We start from the raw sequence: 18,092 nt of genomic DNA, 5'->3' as shown, positions 1-18,092 counted from the left end.
TCGTTTTTTGTGACCTGTTATGCGACTTTATTAATCCTAATCCTGGCGCAAAATCTATATTGTCTAAAAGAGGAGTTAGTGGGGAGGCCCTGGATGATATGTGTGGGTATTCTACTAGTATCCTGTCCCATACTTTAATAGTTTCTAGGATAGGTGCGTTTTGACTAATTTTATTTGACAATGTTGTGCGTCTCTGCCAGCACAGTGTACCTAGATGTCTTTGCTCTGTAAGGTCGTGCTCTAGTCTTACCCAAGCCTTATATTCGTAATTTGTGGACCAGTCTACTACTCTTTGTAGGAATACTGCTTGTCTGTATTTTTTAAGATTGGGAACCCCCAGCCCCCCGTCTTTAATACGAACGCACATTAATTTTCTGTTTATCCTTGCTTTTTTTTTATCCCAAATAAAGTCGAACATGGCGTTCTGCATTTTAGTCAAAAAGTTTAGGGGTAAGGGAATAGGTAGTGTCTGTAATAAGTATAGAATACGGGGTAGGACATTCATTTTTATAGTATTGATTCTGCCCAACCATGTAATATGTTGGGAACGCCACAATGACATGTCAGCTATCAATGACTTCTGTAGAGTTTTATAATTAAGCGCAAACATCTCCTGAATGGATGGTGCTAGCATGATCCCTAAATATTTTAGACTGTTTTTTTGTATACGAAACGTGCAAATATCTTGTGTTTGTTCTAATAAGGCCTTATCACATTGTAATGGGAGTAGTTCTGATTTGTTTTTATTAATTAGGAAATTAGATGCCACATGAAATTTGTCAAATTCTTCTAGTAATTGGGGAACCGATTCTAAGGGAGATGTTAAAAAAAACAAGATATCGTCTGCATACAACAGGGCCTTATGCTCTGTCTCTGCTATGTGGAGACCTTTTATCCTAACGTTTGATCTTATTTTAGTCGCTAGGGCCTCTATTACGCATGCGAACAACAAGGGTGACATTGGGCACCCCTGTCTAGTCCCATTTGAGATATTAAAGACCCCGGAGAAGATCCCATTCACTCTGACCTTGGCTGTGGGAAGTGTGTATAGAGCCATGATTTTTTAAATAAATGCTTCACACATCCCAAATTTTCCTAGAACCCTGCGTAAAAAAAGCCAACTGACGCGGTCGAAAGCTTTCTCCGCGTCAGTGGAGATCACTGCCGTTTGTATTTTCTTGTCTTGCAAGTAGTTAATGAGATGTATAGCCCTGACTGTATTATCTTTTGCTTCGCGTGCTTGAATAAAGCCCACTTGATCACCACAGATAAGGGATGGTAAAATCATTCCTGGTCTATTTGCAAGAATTTTTGAGTAGATTTTTAGGTCGGAGTTCAACAACGAAATTGGTCGGAAATTCTCAGGTCTATCTGGGGGTTTACCTGGTTTTGGGAGCACTGTTATGTATGCCTCTAGGTTATGTGTCGAAAAGGGTGACTTCTCGGTTATGTCATTAAATAGTGTCAACATATGGGGGATCAATGTGTTTCTGAATTTTTTGAAATAGCCGTTGGAGAAGCCATCCGGCCCTGGTGCTTTGTTTGCTGGTAATTGGGCTATTACGTCTTTTATCTCCTTAAAAGTTATCGGGGCTTTCAGGGTGTTGTTTTGATCTATTGTTAGTTGGGGCAAAGTTACATTACTCAAGTATTCCTGAATATACCTATTTTGGTCCGTGGGGTTTTCTATTTCACCCTTCAAATTGTACAATTGTTCGTAATACGCCCTAAAGGATTCTGCTATTTGGTCTGAGGTGTGTACTTCCTTATTTTGTCTATTACGAAGAGTGAGAATGTAGTTCCTATTTATTTTGCGTTTTAATTTCCTTGCTAAGATTGGACCGCATTTGTTGTCTCCCTCATAGTACTTCTGTCTCAATTTAAATGCACTAATTTTACATTCTTTTCCCAACATTGAGTTAATCGATGACCTACAGTCGACTATTTTCTGTTGGATTACAGGGTCTGTAGAATTCACTTCCCTTTGTTTCTCCAGTGTCTCTAATAAATGTAGTGCATCATTTAGTGTTCTGCTGGCTTGTTTGGCCTGGTATGACTGTATACTGATTATTTCTCCCCTTAACACGGATTTATGTGCTTCCCATATGGATCTAATATCCAGTGTGGGATTTGTGTTCGTGTTGATGTCAAAATATTCTCCCATTACTTTTTCTAATTTCTGGAAATAAACCGGGTCCTCTAGTAGGCTCTCATCCAGTCTCCACGTATATTGTTTGCAAGGGAAGTGTGGCCAATTTAGTTCACAACTGACTATTGAATGGTCAGACCATGAGTTCGGAAGAATCTTTAGTCGTGTTACCCTGGATAGATTTGTGACATCTACCATGAAGTAATCAATACGTGAGTGTCTATGGTGGGGGTTAGAATAGAAGGTATATTCTATCCTGTCGGGGTATGTCACTCTCCAAGCATCGTGTAGGGCAAGGTCTCTCAAATGTGACTTAACCATATTGATCACTCGGTGAGGTGTGGAGGAAGAGTGATTGGAGTTATCTAAAGTAGGGTTCAAGGTTAGGTTAAAGTCCCCTCCCATTATCACTGCTCCCCTGGCTACCTCTAAGAGTAAGTTAGAGAGTCTTTTAAAGAATATATCTTGCTTTATATTAGGGGCATAAACATTCACCAGGGTGACCATTGAGTTATATAATTTGCCAACTAGAATTAGGTACCGCCCTCATCTATCTGCATGTTTTTTAATTAGGGTAAAAGGGATACCTCTCTTTATGAGGATACCTACTCCGTTTGTTTTAATGGAATTTGATGCGTAGTACGAGTTCCCAAATTTAAACGCAAAAGTTTTAGGTTCTCTCCCCTTGAGAAAATGTGTCTCCTGTATATAGATCACTTCACCTTTCTTCTGTTTAAGATCCCTTAATGCTAGATTCCTCTTGTATTGGCTGTTAAGTCCCTTGGCATTAGCTGTGAGAAAATGAATGTTATTCGTTGCGTTTGCCATCTCAAATACTAGCTACCTCTCCCTCCCAGACTAGGATTATTGTTTTAGATGAACTAAGTTGAGTTGCCTCAGTGTTGGGTGAGTCGTTTCTGTGCCATGGTGCCATAATAAAATACTGTGTGGCTTCTGGGCCGAGTCTATCTTTGGTCCTAAAATCAGTGCCTATGTGTTTGCATCTCAAGCAAGTCGACATGTCAAGTCTAAAATAGTCATTTGAATTAAACTAAAACATAAACAATTACATAAACATAAAAGAAAAACAATAAACAAAAACAATAACAAATAACATTGCTCTTTGGAAGGAACTATCCTTCTGAGCATAAACAACGTTAGGGAGTGTGTCCAGAGTTGCTCCCTTGTTAGTATATTATCACAATTTTTTACTTTCTTGAGGGATTAGTGCAATAGTACAGTTGTAAATAACTTAACAATATAACAGTGTGGGCTTTAGCACTAGGTAAACTTCGTACTAGGATCCCTGCAAACAAAAGTCCCGTACATAGTTCACGTTTGTGCTCCAACGGTTTTTAGAAAGTCTGAGTCCATCTGGAGCAAAATTTGAAAAATGGCATATATGATTCTATTTTTATTACATATAACTTTATCTTACTGAATAGCAAAAGTTCCTATCTCATATTAATAAACAGAGTAAACAGGAAAGATCTCACCCAGTGCTGGAACCATATCTGTCTGATGTTAAGTCAGGTCTCTGCTTCTATTTCGGGCCCGACTTCACCACCCGACTCTTTCGTCTTCTTTCTTTTGGACGAAACTTTTGTCTATTTCTGAATGGAGTCCTGTATATTTTGACTTTGTTTGATATTTCTTCTGTCCTCCATTCTCACATCAGATGGATGTGGTTGACGAAAAGTCAGGTTCAATTCTTCTGTCAAGGTGGGTAGCTCTTGTTCCGTTTTGTAGGTGACTGTGCGCCCTTCGTGTGACACAATCAGGCTAAAAGGGAAGCCCCATCTATATTTTATTCGGTGTTCCTGTAATACTTTAGTTATAAACCTGACCTCTTTTCTTCTTTGTATTGTGGCGGGGCTGAGATCTAGGTAGATCTGAATGTTGTGGTCAACATATTGTATGGTGGGAGTAGAGCGTGCAGCCTGCCAGATTTTTTCTTTCTCTGTATAGCGTAGGAACCGTATGATTATGTCCCTTGGCGGTGCGTTTGGAGGGGGTGGAGGTCTTAGAGCTCTGTGTGCTCTATCCAGTTCAATGTCAGGTATAGCCTGATCCTTGGCTAGGAATTTAAATAGACCTTGAAGATAGTTATGTATGTCTGGTTGTGCTACTGGTATACCCCTTATCCTCAGATTATTACGTCGCCCTCTGTTATCTAAATCCTCAATCTTGTCTTGTAAAGATTCCATCTGGGCTTGATGTACATTGGTCTGTGTTGTTACTTCATCAAATAAAGTGTTCATGGTCTCTTGTGTCTCTTCTACACATCCAATCCTCTGCCCCATCTCGTTTAAATTTCTTTTCATGTTTGCTATGTCAGTGGTTATGAGGGCTTTGAGGGCATCAAAATCCGCCTTAGTGGGTAAATTAGCTATATCAGCTTTTATCTGAGAAGCGCAGGCTTCAGAAATAGCCATGGATGGAGCATTTGGGGCATCCAAACTCACTGAGCCTTGGGATAGTGTTTCTGCTTCGGATTGAGTGTTTGCAGCGCTCTGAAAAAAAGTGCTCACTGAAGCAGGTAGATGGTTTTGACTTTTAGGTGCCTTGTCTCCCTTGTTTTTAGCTTTGGAGGTCATCTCTGGAATATTATTAGGCCAGGGTAGAGTATATAAGAAAAGGGCTATAAATGCAACGTGTTTTGTTATAGATCTTTGTACTTTTAGTGTCTATTATCTCCACCCCCTGTTAGTTAGCTGAAATCACTCCAATCTAATGATCTTCCCGCCAGGCCGTTATAGCAATAAAAAGTATTCCCTTTATTTTCTTTACTCCATGTTTGTGCTTTATTTCCTTGTCTTTAGCATGGATGTTTCAGCATTTTAATAAGATGTAGAGTAGGTGACTCTGGGTATGTGCTCGCACGCCATAGCCGTCAGCCTGGTTTCAAGTTTGTCCTTTCTTATATGTGTCCTGGTTCACCTGCGGCCTAGGCCTTAATGGCGTCATATAAAATTTACATCTCTCCTCTGTTAGGGGTTAATGCCGGTTAAGGGAGCGTCTGTCTTAGCGAAGGTAATGTGCCTCCTAATAACGCTTCAGTCTCTTTTGTAGGCTGTTATGTTATAGAGTCGGGTCTTACCCCCTGTATGGTCCCCGAGGCCATATGTCCCAGCCGTGATCCTGCGGTAGCTCCGTTGCGGTTCCCGTTCTGACTCTCACATTGTCCGGTGTCTGGGGGATGTGTATGAGATTAGCGCCTCTTGCCTGTATTGAGGATCCAAAATTTTTAATTAATACCCTCTGTTATGGGCTATTAGGAGCAACTCTGGTGCCGGAGCTTCACACAACAGCGGCCATTCACCCGCACGGCCAGGCTCCGCCCCCTCTGAAATCCAAACTTTTTAATGCAAATTTTTAAAAATAAATTTATCAAAAATCACAATTTTCCCTGCCTGTAAGTCACAATCTTCTCTGCCTGTGTTTTTTCTGTGCTCTAAAATGCAAGTAATAGTCTATATTTATTTAAAACAACAAATATTACTTTTCTGATAACAGTACTGCACTGTTTTAGTAAAAACAATATTCAACCTTTGAGTATTTTGACGGGGTGGTAGAATTAGTTCCAATTAGGAAAAACGTTTTTCTGCCTGTTTGTAAACACATATCTATACTGTAATCGTGTTTGTAATGCGTCCGTTGCCGTCGGCAGTTGCGCACGCATCCTTAAAGGAATGTTGGCAGCGGGAGGCAACCAACAGAATGTTGGCTGCGAGTGCAGCCAAAAGAATTTACCTGGATTCCAAAAATGGCAGGGTGGGGAAAGAATCACACACAAAAAAAGCCCACAATAAGTATTTAAAAAAAAAACACCAACCTCCTCAATAAGTAATAAAAAAAAAACGCCTGCAATAAGCATTTTAAAAAAACAAACCACCCGTACGAACTATTAAGAAAAAAAATAAACTAACCGCCCCCACAAAGTATTAAGAAAAAAAAATACCCAATAAAATTATTAAACCCTAAATCCGCCAACCACAACATCACAAACTACCTAATACATCTATTAACCCCTAATCCGCCAACCCCCGCAACGCATTAAACCTAATTTACCTATTAACTACTAAACCACCAAATCCCACAACCCAAAAAAACAAATTTAATGACTAAGCCCCCTAACCTAACACCCCCTAAATTAAAAAAATACTACATTACAATTAAAATTAAAAAAAAAATACATTACATTAATCTAAAATTACAGAAAATAAAAAAAGGCTAACATTACAAAAAATAATAAACAACACTATCCAAAATAAAAAAATAAACCTAATCCCTATGAAAATAAAAAAGCCCCCAAAAAATAAAAACACCCCCTAATCTAAGAATAAGCTACCAATAACCCTTAAAAGGGCTTTTTGTAGGGCATTGCCCTAAAGAAATCAGCTCTTTTACATTAAAAATAAACAAAGTCCCCCCTAACAGTAAACCCCCTAACCACCAAATCCCCCAAAATAAAAAAAACTAACACTAATAAACCTAAACTACCCATTGCCCTTAAAAGGGCATTCAGCTCTTTTTCACTGCCCTTAAAAGGGCATTCAGCTCTTTTGCAAATTGCCCAATAAACCCTAATCTAAAAAAACAAAAACCGCTAAAAAAAAACAAAAAAAACCTAACACTAAAGTCCCAAATAGGTACTCACGGTTTCAGAAGTCCGGCGGAGAAGGTCTTCTTTCAGGGAGTCCATCATCTTCATCTACAGCGAAGGCAGTGCGGAGTGGAGGTCTGGAGCGGTCTTCCAAGATGTGCGCGGAGTGAAGGCGGCACGAAGAAGAGGTCCAGAGCGGTCTTCCCAGATGTGGCGCTCCTCGGCGGCGGCGGTGCTCAGTGAAGGCGTGGAGGTTCCTCTTCATGAGATCATCCGCCGCACACTGAAGATTGAATTCAAGGTACCCCATATTTATTGGGGTACCTTGCATTCCTATTGGCTGAAATTTTCAAAATCAGCCAATAGGATGAGAGCTACTGAAATCTTATTGGCTGATTTGAACAGCCTATAGGATTTCAGTAGCTCTAATCCTATTGACTGTTTTGAAAAATTCAGCCAATAGGAATGCAAGGTACCCCAAATTGATTGCGGTACCTTGCATTCAATATTCAGTATACAACGGACATCGGATGAAGAGGAGACTCCACAGATGACTGCAGAGGATCGCCACATCTGGAAAGACCGCTCTGGACCTCCGCTCCGCGCCGCCTTCGCTGTGGATGAAGATGATGGACCCGCCTGGAAGAAGACCTTCTACGCCGGACTTCTGAAACCGTGAGTACCTATTTGGGGCTTTAGTGTTATTTTTTTTGTTGTTTTTTTTAGATTAGGGTTCATTGAGCAATTTCAAAAAGAGCTGAATGCCCTTTTAAGGGCAATGCCCATACAAATGACCCGTAGTTTAGGGGGGTTTAACTGTTAGAGGGGAATTTGTTTATTTTTAATGTAAAAGAGCTGATTTCATTAGGGCAATGCCCTACAAAAAGCCCTTTTAAGAGCTATTGGTAGTTTAGTATTAGATTAGGAAGTGTTTTTATTTTGGGGGGATTCTTTATTTTTATAGGGGTATTAGTTTAGGTTTAATTTTATTATTTTGGATAGTTTTGTTTGTTTTTGTTCTGTATTTTTACTTCTCTTTTTTGTAGCTTGAGGGGTTACATTTTTAACACATAGACTGCCCTCTGGTCAGGCTTATCAACTAGCATATCATTAATTCATTAATTAATTAACAATAACATTATCACCTTAAAGTCTTGGCATTTGGGACAGTTCCAGGGCGGTTCATTTCTAAATCTCTCCGACTGAAAGAGAAAGGAAAAATAATAAGCATCAGAGTAAAAGTCAGAGTAATTAAAGTTAGTTAATGATTATAATTGAACATGCTAATTACCTTTGTTGCAACTATGAGAACAGTAAGAACATAGGGGCCCATTTATCAAGCTCCGTATGGAGATTGTAGGCCTGTGTTTCTGGCAAGTCTTCAGACTCGTCAGAAACACCAGTTATGAAGCAGCGGTATAAAGACCGCTGCTCCATAACCCTGTCCGCCTGCTCTGATGAGGCGGATAGGAATCGCCGGAAATCAACCTGATCGAGTACGATCGGGTTGATTGACACCTCCCTGCTGGCGGCCGATTTAATAAATAGGCCCCATAGTATCTGCTATAATAATAGATAGATATAGATAGATAAATAAATAAAAAGATAGATAGCTGAACAGAATATTTATCATTATGTTCCCTTACTAATGTTCACATTTTAATAAAAACATTTGAAAGTGTTTTGGAAAAATAGACTTTATTAAAACCATATTAACCCTTTGAGTGCTAATGACAGCTCTGAGCTGTCATAGAGTTTCTCACTCTGGTGCTGATGACGGCTCAGAGCCGTCATGAGCACTCTCCCACCATAAGGGAGATCTGGGGGCTCCTAACAGCTCCTACCCCAGCGATCGTTGCCTGTAGAGTGACAGGCATCGCTGGGGCTTCACGTGATGCACGGTGACGTCACGCGCAATAACGTGATGACGTCACCGTGCAACTTTATTTATACTTAACAATGTTAAGTATAGGAGGAGGGGGCATGCTGCTTAGAAGCCTGTATCTCAGGCATCTAAGCAGCTACAGACCCCCAAGACCCACTGTTGGAAAGGGAATCGCCTAACCTTTCCAACAGTGTAAGTCTTGGGGGTCTGTAAAAACAAAAAAAAAAGTAAAAACATTTTTTTTCAAAAATTAAATAAACCTTAGAAAATATTAGCACCCAGGTGAGAAAGTGCTTAGCACTCAAAGAGTTAAATTTATTATGAGCAAAATTAACATCTTGTTTGCTGCAATTGTTTTCCAATAGCCAAACTCCCCACTTGCCTCATTTGAAGGAGCCAACCCAAGGCTTGAGTGTGCAAACAACATGGCTAGCTAGGGATATTATTATGGCATTGTTTGGCCATTGTTATCCGTTAAAGCCAGTTTGGTAAATATATGTAGCAGGATTAGCCTTGACATTCTGCAATGGGAATTTACAGCTCTAAGAATTAGAATATAAAATACAGAATTTATGCTTACCTGATAAATTACTTTCTCTTGTGGTGTATCCAGTCCACGGATTCATCCTTTACTTGTGGGATATTCTCCTTCCCTACAGGAAGTGGCAAAGAGAGCACACAGCAGAGCTGTCCATATAGCTCCCCCTCTAGCTGCACCCCCCAGTCATTCGACCGAAGGTTAGGAAGAAAAAGGAGAAACCATAGGGTGCAGTGGTGACTGTTGTTTAAACAAAAAAATCTACCTGACTTAATAGCCAGGGCGGGCCGTGGACTGGATACACCACAAGAGAAAGTAATTTATCAGGTAAGCATAAATTCTGTTTTCTCTTGTAAGGTGTATCCAGTCCACGGATTCATCCTTTACTTGTGGGATACCAATACCAAAGCTTTAGGACACGGATGAAGGGAGGGAACAAGACAGGTACCTTAAACGGAAGGCACCACTGCTTGTAAAACCTTTCTCCCAAAAATAGCCTCCGAAGAAGCAAAAGTATCGAATTTGGAAAATTTGGAAAAAGTATGCAGCGAAGACCAAGTCGCTGCTTTACAAATCTGTTCAACAGAAGCCTCATTTTTAAAAGCCCATGTGGAAGCCACTGCTCTGGTAGAATGAGCAGTAATTGTTTCAGGAGGCTGCTGGCCAGCAGTCTCATAGGCCAAACGGATGATGCTTTTCAGCCAAAGGGAAAAAGAGGTAGCGGTCGCCTTCTGACCTCTCCTCTTACCAGAATAGATAACAAACAAAGAAGTTGTTTGCCTGAAATCCTTAGTTGCTTGTAAATAGAACTTTAAAGCACAAACCACATCAAGATTGTGTAACTGACGTTCCTTCTTCGACGAAGGATTAGGACACAGAGAAGGAAGAACAATTTCCTGGTTAATATTCTTATTAGACACAACCTTAGGAAGAAAACCGGGTTTGGTACGTAAAACCACCTTATCCGCATGGAACACCAGGTAAGGTGAATCACACTGTAAAGCAGATAACTCTGAAACTCTTCGAAGAGATAGCTACCAAAAACAAAACTTTCCAAGATAAAAGCTTAATATCTGTGTAATGTAAAGGTTCGAACGGAACCCCTTGCAGAACTGAAAGAACTAAATTCAGACTCCATGGCGGAGCCACAGGTCTATAAACAGGCTTGATTCTGACTAAAGCCTGACTAAAACGTTTGAACATCTGGTACCTCTGCCAGACGTTTGTGAAAAAGAATAGACAGGCAGATATCTGTCCCTTTAAGGAACAAGCTGATAATCCTTTCTCCAATCCATCTTGGAGAAAGGACAAAATCCTGGGAATCCTAACCTTACTCCATGAGTAACCCTTGGATTCGCACCAAAAAGATATTTTCGCCAAATCTTATGGTAGATTTTCCTGGTGACAGGCTTTCTAGCCTGAATCAGGGTATCAATAACCGACTCAGAGAAACCACGCTTTGATAGAATTAGGCGTTCAATCTCCAAGCAGTCAGGCGCAGAGAAAATAGATTTGGATGTTTGAAAGGACCCTGAATTAGAAGGTCCTGCCTCATTGGTAGTGTCCATGGTGGAACAGATGACATGTCCACCAGGTCTGCATACCAGGTCCTGCGTGGCCAAGCAGGCGCTATTAGAATCACTGAAGCCCTTCTACTGCTTGATTCTGGCAACCAGACGAGGGAGGAGAGGAAACGGTGAAAAAACATAGGCCAGATTGAAGGACCAAGGCGCTGCTAGAGCATCTATCAGCACCGCCTGGGGATCCCGGGATCTGGACCCGTAAAGAGGAAGCTTGGTGTTCTGACAGGACGCCATCAGATCCAATTCTGGATTGCCCCATAGCTGAGTCAGCTGGGCAAATACCTCCGGGTGGAGTTCCCACTCCCCCGGGTGAAAAGTCTGACAACTTAGAAAATCCGCCTCCCAGTTGTCTACTCCTGGGATGTGAATTGCTGAGAGATGGCAGGAGTGATCCTCCGCCCACCTGATTATTTTGGTTACTTCCGTCATTGCTAGGGAACTCCTTGTTCCCCCTTGATGATTGACGTAAGCTACAGTCGTGATGTTGTCCGACTGAAATCTGATGAATTTGGCCGCAGCAAGTTGAGGCCATGCCTGGAGAGCGTTGAATATCGCCCTCAGTTCCAGAATGTTTATCGGGAGAAGAGCTTCTTCCCGAGACCATAGACCCTGAGCTTTCAGGGAGTCCCAGACTGCACCCCAGCCCAACAGACTGGCGTCGGTCGTTACGATGATCCACTCTGGTCTGCGGAAACACATTCCCTGCGACAGGTGATCCTGAGACAACCACCAGAGAAGAGAATCTCTGGTCCCCTGGTCCAACTGTATTTGAGGAGACAAATCTGCATAATCCCCATTCCACTGTTTGAGCATGCACAGTTGCAGTGGACTAAGGTGTATCCGTGCAAAAGGGACTATGTCCATTGCCGCTACCATTAGTCCTATTGTCTCCATGCACTGAGCTACAGAAGGCCGAGGAATGGAATGAAGAGCTCGGCAAGTAGATAAAAGTCTTACCTTTCTGACCTCCGTCAGAAATATTTTCATTTCTACCGAGTCTATTAGGGTTCCCGGGAAGGGAACTCTTGTGAGAGGAGAAAGAGAACTCTTTTTGATGTTCACTTTCCATCCGTGAGGCCTCAGAAAGGCCAATACAATTTCCGTGTGAGACTTGGCTCTTTGTAAAGTCGACGCCTGAATTAAAATGTCGTCTAGATAAGGCGCCACTACTATGCCCCGCGGTCTTAGAACCGCCAGGAGGGACCCTAGCACCTTTGTGAAAATTCTGGGAGCAGTGGCCAACCCGAAAGGAAGAGCCACAAACTGATAATGCTTTTCCAGAAAGGTGAACCTGAGAAACTGGTGATGATCTTTGTGGATAGGAATATGTAGGTACGCATCCTTTAGATCCACGGTAGTCATATATCGACTCTCCTGGATCATAGGTAAGATTGTCCGAATGGTCTCCATCTTGAATGATGGGACTCTGAGGAACTTGTTTAGAATTTTGAGATCCAGGATTGGTCTGAAAGTTCCTTCTTTTTTGGGAACCACAAACAGGTTTGAGTAAAACCCCAGCCCTTGTTCCGCAATTGGAACTGGGTGGATCACTCCCATTGTATGTAGGTCTTCTACACAGCGTAAGAACGCCTCTTTCTTCGTCATGTCTGAAGACAGACGAGAAATATGGAACCATCCCCTTGGAGGGGAGTCCTTGAATTCTAGAAGATATCCCTGGGATACAATCTCTAAGGCCCAGGGATCGTGTACGTCTCTTGCCCAGGCCTGAGCGAAGAGAGAGAGTCTGCCCCCTACTAGATCCGGTCCCGGATCGGGGGCTACCCCTTCATGCTGTCTTAGAGGCAGCAGCAGGCTTCTTGGCCTGTTTACCCTTGTTCCAGCCCTGGTAAGGCTTCCAGGCTGCCCTGGGTTGTGAAGTGTTACCCTCTTGCTTTGCAGCAGTGGAGGATGAAGCAAGACCGCTCCTGAAATTCCGAAAGGAACGAAAATTATTTTGTTTGTTCTTCGTCTTGAAGGACTTGTCCTGGGGGAGAGCATGGCCTTTTCCCACAGTGATTTCTGAAATAATCTCTTTCAATTCAGGCCCGAAGAGGGTCTTTCCTTTGAAAGGGATGTTCAATAGTTTGGATTTTGACGACACATCGGCCGACCAGGACTTTAGCCATAACGCCCTGCACGCTAAAATGGCGAAACCTGAATTTTTTGTTGCTAACTTAGCTATTTGGAAGGCAGCATCTGTGATAAAAGAATTAGCCAGCTTAAGAGCCTTAATTCTGTCCATAATGTCCTCATATGAGGTCTCCGTCTGGAGCGCGTCTTCCAGCGCCTCAAACCAGAAAGCAGCTGCAGTGGTTACAGGAACAATGCACGCAATAGGTTGGAGAAGAAAACCTTGTTGAACAAAAATTTTCTTAAGTAAACCCTCTAATTTTTTATCCATAGGGTCTTGAAAAGCACAACTGTCTTCGATTGGTATAGTTGTGCGTTTAGCAAGTGAAGAAACAGCCCCCTCCACCTTAGGGACCATCTGCCACGAGTCCCGCATGGGGTTAGATATGGGGAAAATTTTCTTAAAAACAGGAGGGGGAACGAAGGGAATACCTGGTCTATCCCACTCCCTAGTAACAATATCCGCAATCCTCTTAGGGACCGGGAACACATCAGTGTAGACAGGAACTTCTAGGTACTTGTCCATTTTACACAATTTCTCTGGAACCACCATAGGGTCGCAGTCATCCAGAGTAACTAATACCTCCCTGAGCAATAAGCAGAGGTGTTCTAGTTTAAATTTAAAAGCCAACGTATCTGAGTCTGTCTGAGGAGCAACCTTTCCTGAATCGGAAATTTCTACCTCAGACAGCACATCCCTCGCCCCCATTTCAGAGCGTTGTGAGTGTATATCGGATACGGCTACTAAAGTGTCAGAATGCTCAGAATCTGTTCTTAAAACAGAGCTATCGCGCTTTGCAGGTAACACGGGCAGTTTAGATCAAAACACTGAGAGGGTATTATCCATGACTGCAGCCAAATCTTGTAAGGTAAAAGAGTTAGACGCACTCCTAGGCATCGCTTGAGCGGGCGTAACTGGTTGTGACACTTGGGGAGAGGTTAACGGGCTAACCTCATTACCTTCTGTCTGAGAATCATCTTGGGCCACATTTTTAAGTGCAACAATATGTTCTTTAAAGTGTATAGACATATCAGTACAAGTGGGACACATTCTGAGAGGGGGTTCCACCATGGCTTCTAAACACATTGAACAAGGATTTTCCTTGGTGTCAGACATGTTTAACAGACTAGTAGTAAGGCAAACAGGCTTAGAAATCACTTTAAACAAGTAAAAACACACTTTGCAAAAAAAACGTTACTGTGCCTTTAAGAGATAAAAAGGCACACAATTTGTCCAAAACAGTGAAAAATGCAGCAAACTTTTCGAAATTTTTACAGTATGTGCCTAAAGCATTAGTAAGATTGCACAACTAGCAAAAAAAGTGATTAACCCCTTAATGCCCAAACCGGATCGATATTAAGCCAACAGACCGGTTAAAACAACTTCAGTACCTTGCCACAGCTCTGCTGTGGCCCTACCTGCCCTTAAGAGTCAGATTTGTGGGGAAAAAGCTTCTTATGGGTCCTCAAACTGTAGCATGTGAAACAGCCTTGAAGTTCTAGTCACTAAAACTGCGCACCTGAGGCGGGAAATTAGGCCCCTCCCACCTTACTCCGGTGCTATGAGGCCTAAAGAAACACTCCTAAGTGTATTATATAATAGCCATGTGGGTAACAACCCCTGAAAGAAACCCAAAGGAACCTTCAAAGTGTCTCAAAAAATGATATTTATCAATAAAAACCGTTCGTCATTAAGTAGTGTCAACCAGCATAATTAGCCCTGTTATGTAAGCTAGCAATTCCATACTTAGTCTCTGAATACAGCTTACCCTTCCCTCATGGGGATATTATATGTCCATTGCCGCTACCATTAGTCCTATTGTCTCCATGCACTGAGCTACAGAAGGCCGAGGAATGGAATGAAGAGCTCGGCAAGTAGATAAAAGTTTTACCTTTCTGACCTCCGTCAGAAATATTTTCATTTCTACCGAGTCTATTAGGGTTCCCGGGAAGGGAACTCTTGTGAGAGGAGAAAGAGAACTCTTTTTGATGTTCACTTTCCATCCGTGAGGCCTCAGAAAGGCCAATACAATTTCCGTGTGAGACTTGGCTCTTTGTAAAGTCGACGCCTGAATTAAAATGTCGTCTAGATAAGGCGCCACTACTATGCCCCGCGGTCTTAGAACCGCCAGGAGGGACCCTAGCACCTTTGTGAAAATTCTGGGAGCAGTGGCCAACCCGAAAGGAAGAGCCACAAACTGATAATGCTTTTCCAGAAAGGTGAACCTGAGAAACTGGTGATGATCTTTGTGGATAGGAATATGTAGGTACGCATCCTTTAGATCCACGGAAGTCATATATCGACTCTCCTGGATCATAGGTAAGATTGTCCGAATGGTCTCCATCTTGAATGATGGGACTCTGAGGAACTTGTTTAGAATTTTGAGATCCAGGATTGGTCTGAAAGTTCCTTCTGAGTCTGTCTGAGGAGCAACCTTTCCCGAATCGGAAATTTCTACCTCAGACAGCACATCCCTCGCCCCCATTTCAGAGCGTTGTGAGTGTATATCGGATACGGCTACTAAAGTGTCAGAATGCTCAGAATCTGTTCTTAAAACAGAGCTATCGCGCTTTGCAGGTAACACGGGCGGTTTAGATCAAAACACTGAGAGGGTATTATCCATGACTACCACAAACAGGTTTGAGTAAAACCCCAGCCCTTGTTCCGCAATTGGAACTGGGTGGATCACTCCCATTGTATGTAGGTCTTCTACACAGCGTAAGAACGCCTCTTTCTTCGTCATGTCTGAAGACAGACGAGAAATATGGAACCTTCCCCTTGGAGGGGAGTCCTTGAATTCTAGAAGATATCCCTGGGATACAATCTCTAAGGCCCAGGGATCGTGTACGTCTCTTGCCCAGGCCTGAGCGAAGAGAGAGAGTCTGCCCCCTACTAGATCCGGTCCCGGATCGGGGGCTACCCCTTCATGCTGTCTTAGAGGCAGCAGCAGGCTTCTTGGCCTGTTTACCCTTGTTCCAGCCCTGGTAAGGCTTCCAGGCTGCCCTGGGTTGTGAAGTGTTACCCTCTTGCTTTGCAGCAGTGGAGGATGAAGCAAGACCGCTCCTGAAATTCCGAAAGGAACGAAAATTATTTTGTTTGTTCTTCGTCTTGAAGGACTTGTCCTGGGGGAGAGCATGGCCTTTTCCCACAGTGATTTCTGAAATAATCTCTTTCAATTCAGGCCCGAAGAGGGTCTTTCCTTTGAAAGGGATGTTCAATAGTTTGGATTTTGACGACACATCGGCCGACCAGGACTTTAGCCATAACGCCCTGCACGCTAAAATGGCGAAACCTGAATTTTTTGCTGCTAACTTAGCTATTTGGAAGGCAGCATCTGTGATAAAAGAATTAGCCAGCTTAAGAGCCTTAATTCTGTCCATAATGTCCTCATATGAGGTCTCCGCCTGGAGCGCGTCTTCCAGCGCCTCGAACCAGAAAACAGCTGCAGTGGTTACAGGAACAATGCACGCAATAGGTTGGAGAAGAAAACCTTGTTGAACAAAAATTTTCTTAAGTAAACCCTCTAATTTTTTATCCATAGGGTCTTGAAAAGCACAACTGTCTTCGATTGGTATAGTTGTGCGTTTAGCAAGAGAAGAAACAGCCCCCTCCACCTTAGGGACCATCTGCCACGAGTCCCGCATGGGGTTAGATATGGGGAACATTTTCTTAAAAACAGGAGGGGGAACGAAGGGAATACCTGGTCTATCCCACTCCCTAGTAACAATATCCGCAATCCTCTTAGGGACCGGGAACACATCAGTGTAGACAGGAACTTCTAGGTACTTGTCCATTTTACACAATTTCTCTGGAACCACCATAGGGTCGTAGTCATCCAGAGTAACTAATACCTCCCTGAGCAATAAGCAGAGGTGTTCTGGTTTAAATTTAAAAGCCAACGTATCTGAGTCTGTCTGAGGAGCAACCTTTCCCGAATCGGAAATTTCTACCTCAGACAGCACATCCCTCGCCCCCATTTCAGAGCGTTGTGAGTGTATATCGGATACGGCTACTAAAGTGTCAGAATGCTCAGAATCTGTTCTTAAAACAGAGCTATCGCGCTTTGCAGGTAACACGGGCGGTTTAGATCAAAACACTGAGAGGGTATTATCCATGACTGCCGCCAAATCTTGTAAGGTAAAAGAGTTAGACGCACTCCTAGGCATCGCTTGAGCGGGCGTAACTGGTTGTGACACTTGGGGAGAGGTTAACGGGCTAACCTCATTACCTTCTGTCTGAGAATCATCTTGGGCCACATTTTTAAGTGCAACAATATGTTCTTTAAAGTGTATAGACATATCAGTACAAGTGGGACACATTCTGAGAGGGGGTTCCACCATGGCTTCTAAACACATTGAACAAGGATTTTCCTTGGTGTCAGACATGTTTAACAGACTAGTAGTAAGGCAAACAGGCTTAGAAATCACTTTAAACAAGTAAAAACACACTTTGCAAAAAAACGTTACTGTGCCTTTAAGAGATAAAAAGGCACACAATTTGTCCAAAACAGTGAAAAATGCAGCAAACTTTTCGAAATTTTTACAGTATGTGCCTAAAGCATTAGTAAGATTGCACAACTAGCAAAAAAAGTGATTAACCCCTTAATGCCCAAACCGGATCGATATTAAGCCAACAGACCGGTTAAAACAACTTCAGCACCTTGCCACAGCTCTGCTGTGGCCCTACCTGCCCTTAAGAGTCAGATTTGTGGGGAAAAAGCTTCTTATGGGTCCTCAAACTGTAGCATGTGAAACAGCCTTGAAGTTCTAGTCACTAAAACTGCGCACCTGAGGCGGGAAATTAGGCCCCTCCCACCTTACTCCGGTGCTATGAGGCCTAAAGAAACACTCCTAAGTGTATTATATAATAGCCATGTGGGTAACAACCCCTGAAAGAAACCCAAAGGAACCTTCAAAGTGTCTCAAAAAATGATATTTATCAATAAAAACCGTTCGTCATTAAGTAGTGTCAACCAGCATAATTAGCCCTGTTATGTAAGCTAGCAATTCCATACTTAGTCTCTGAATACAGCTTACCCTTCCCTCATGGGGATATTATCAGTCTTTTCTAGCATTATCACAGTCTTGTCTAGAAATAAATGACTAAACATACCTTATTGCAGCCTGACCTGCAAACCGTTCCCCCCAACTGAAGTTTTCTTGTACTCTTCAGTCCTTTGTGGGAACAGCAGTGGATTTTA

General features: G+C 42.5%; 1 protein-coding gene across 6 annotated transcripts in view; it reads right to left on the bottom strand.

Moving 5' to 3' along the window:
* NDRG4 (NDRG family member 4) overlaps window positions 1-18,092 on the bottom strand; it is a 312,038-nt gene that overhangs the window by 56,832 nt on the left and 237,114 nt on the right. For all 6 annotated transcript variants that reach the window (XM_053702558.1, XM_053702544.1, XM_053702536.1 and 3 more), the window contains one exon: window positions 7,901-7,957. In XM_053702558.1, the coding sequence (XP_053558533.1) occupies window positions 7,901-7,957 (57 nt within the window). The remainder of the gene's footprint in view (window positions 1-7,900; window positions 7,958-18,092) is intronic.

The sequence above is a fragment of the Bombina bombina genome, chromosome 1, assembly GCF_027579735.1.
Source record: "Bombina bombina isolate aBomBom1 chromosome 1, aBomBom1.pri, whole genome shotgun sequence".
Lineage (NCBI taxonomy): Eukaryota > Metazoa > Chordata > Amphibia > Anura > Bombinatoridae > Bombina > Bombina bombina.
The sequence above is the reverse complement of the archived record's forward strand: the minus strand, read 5'-3'. Positions and strand labels throughout refer to the sequence as shown.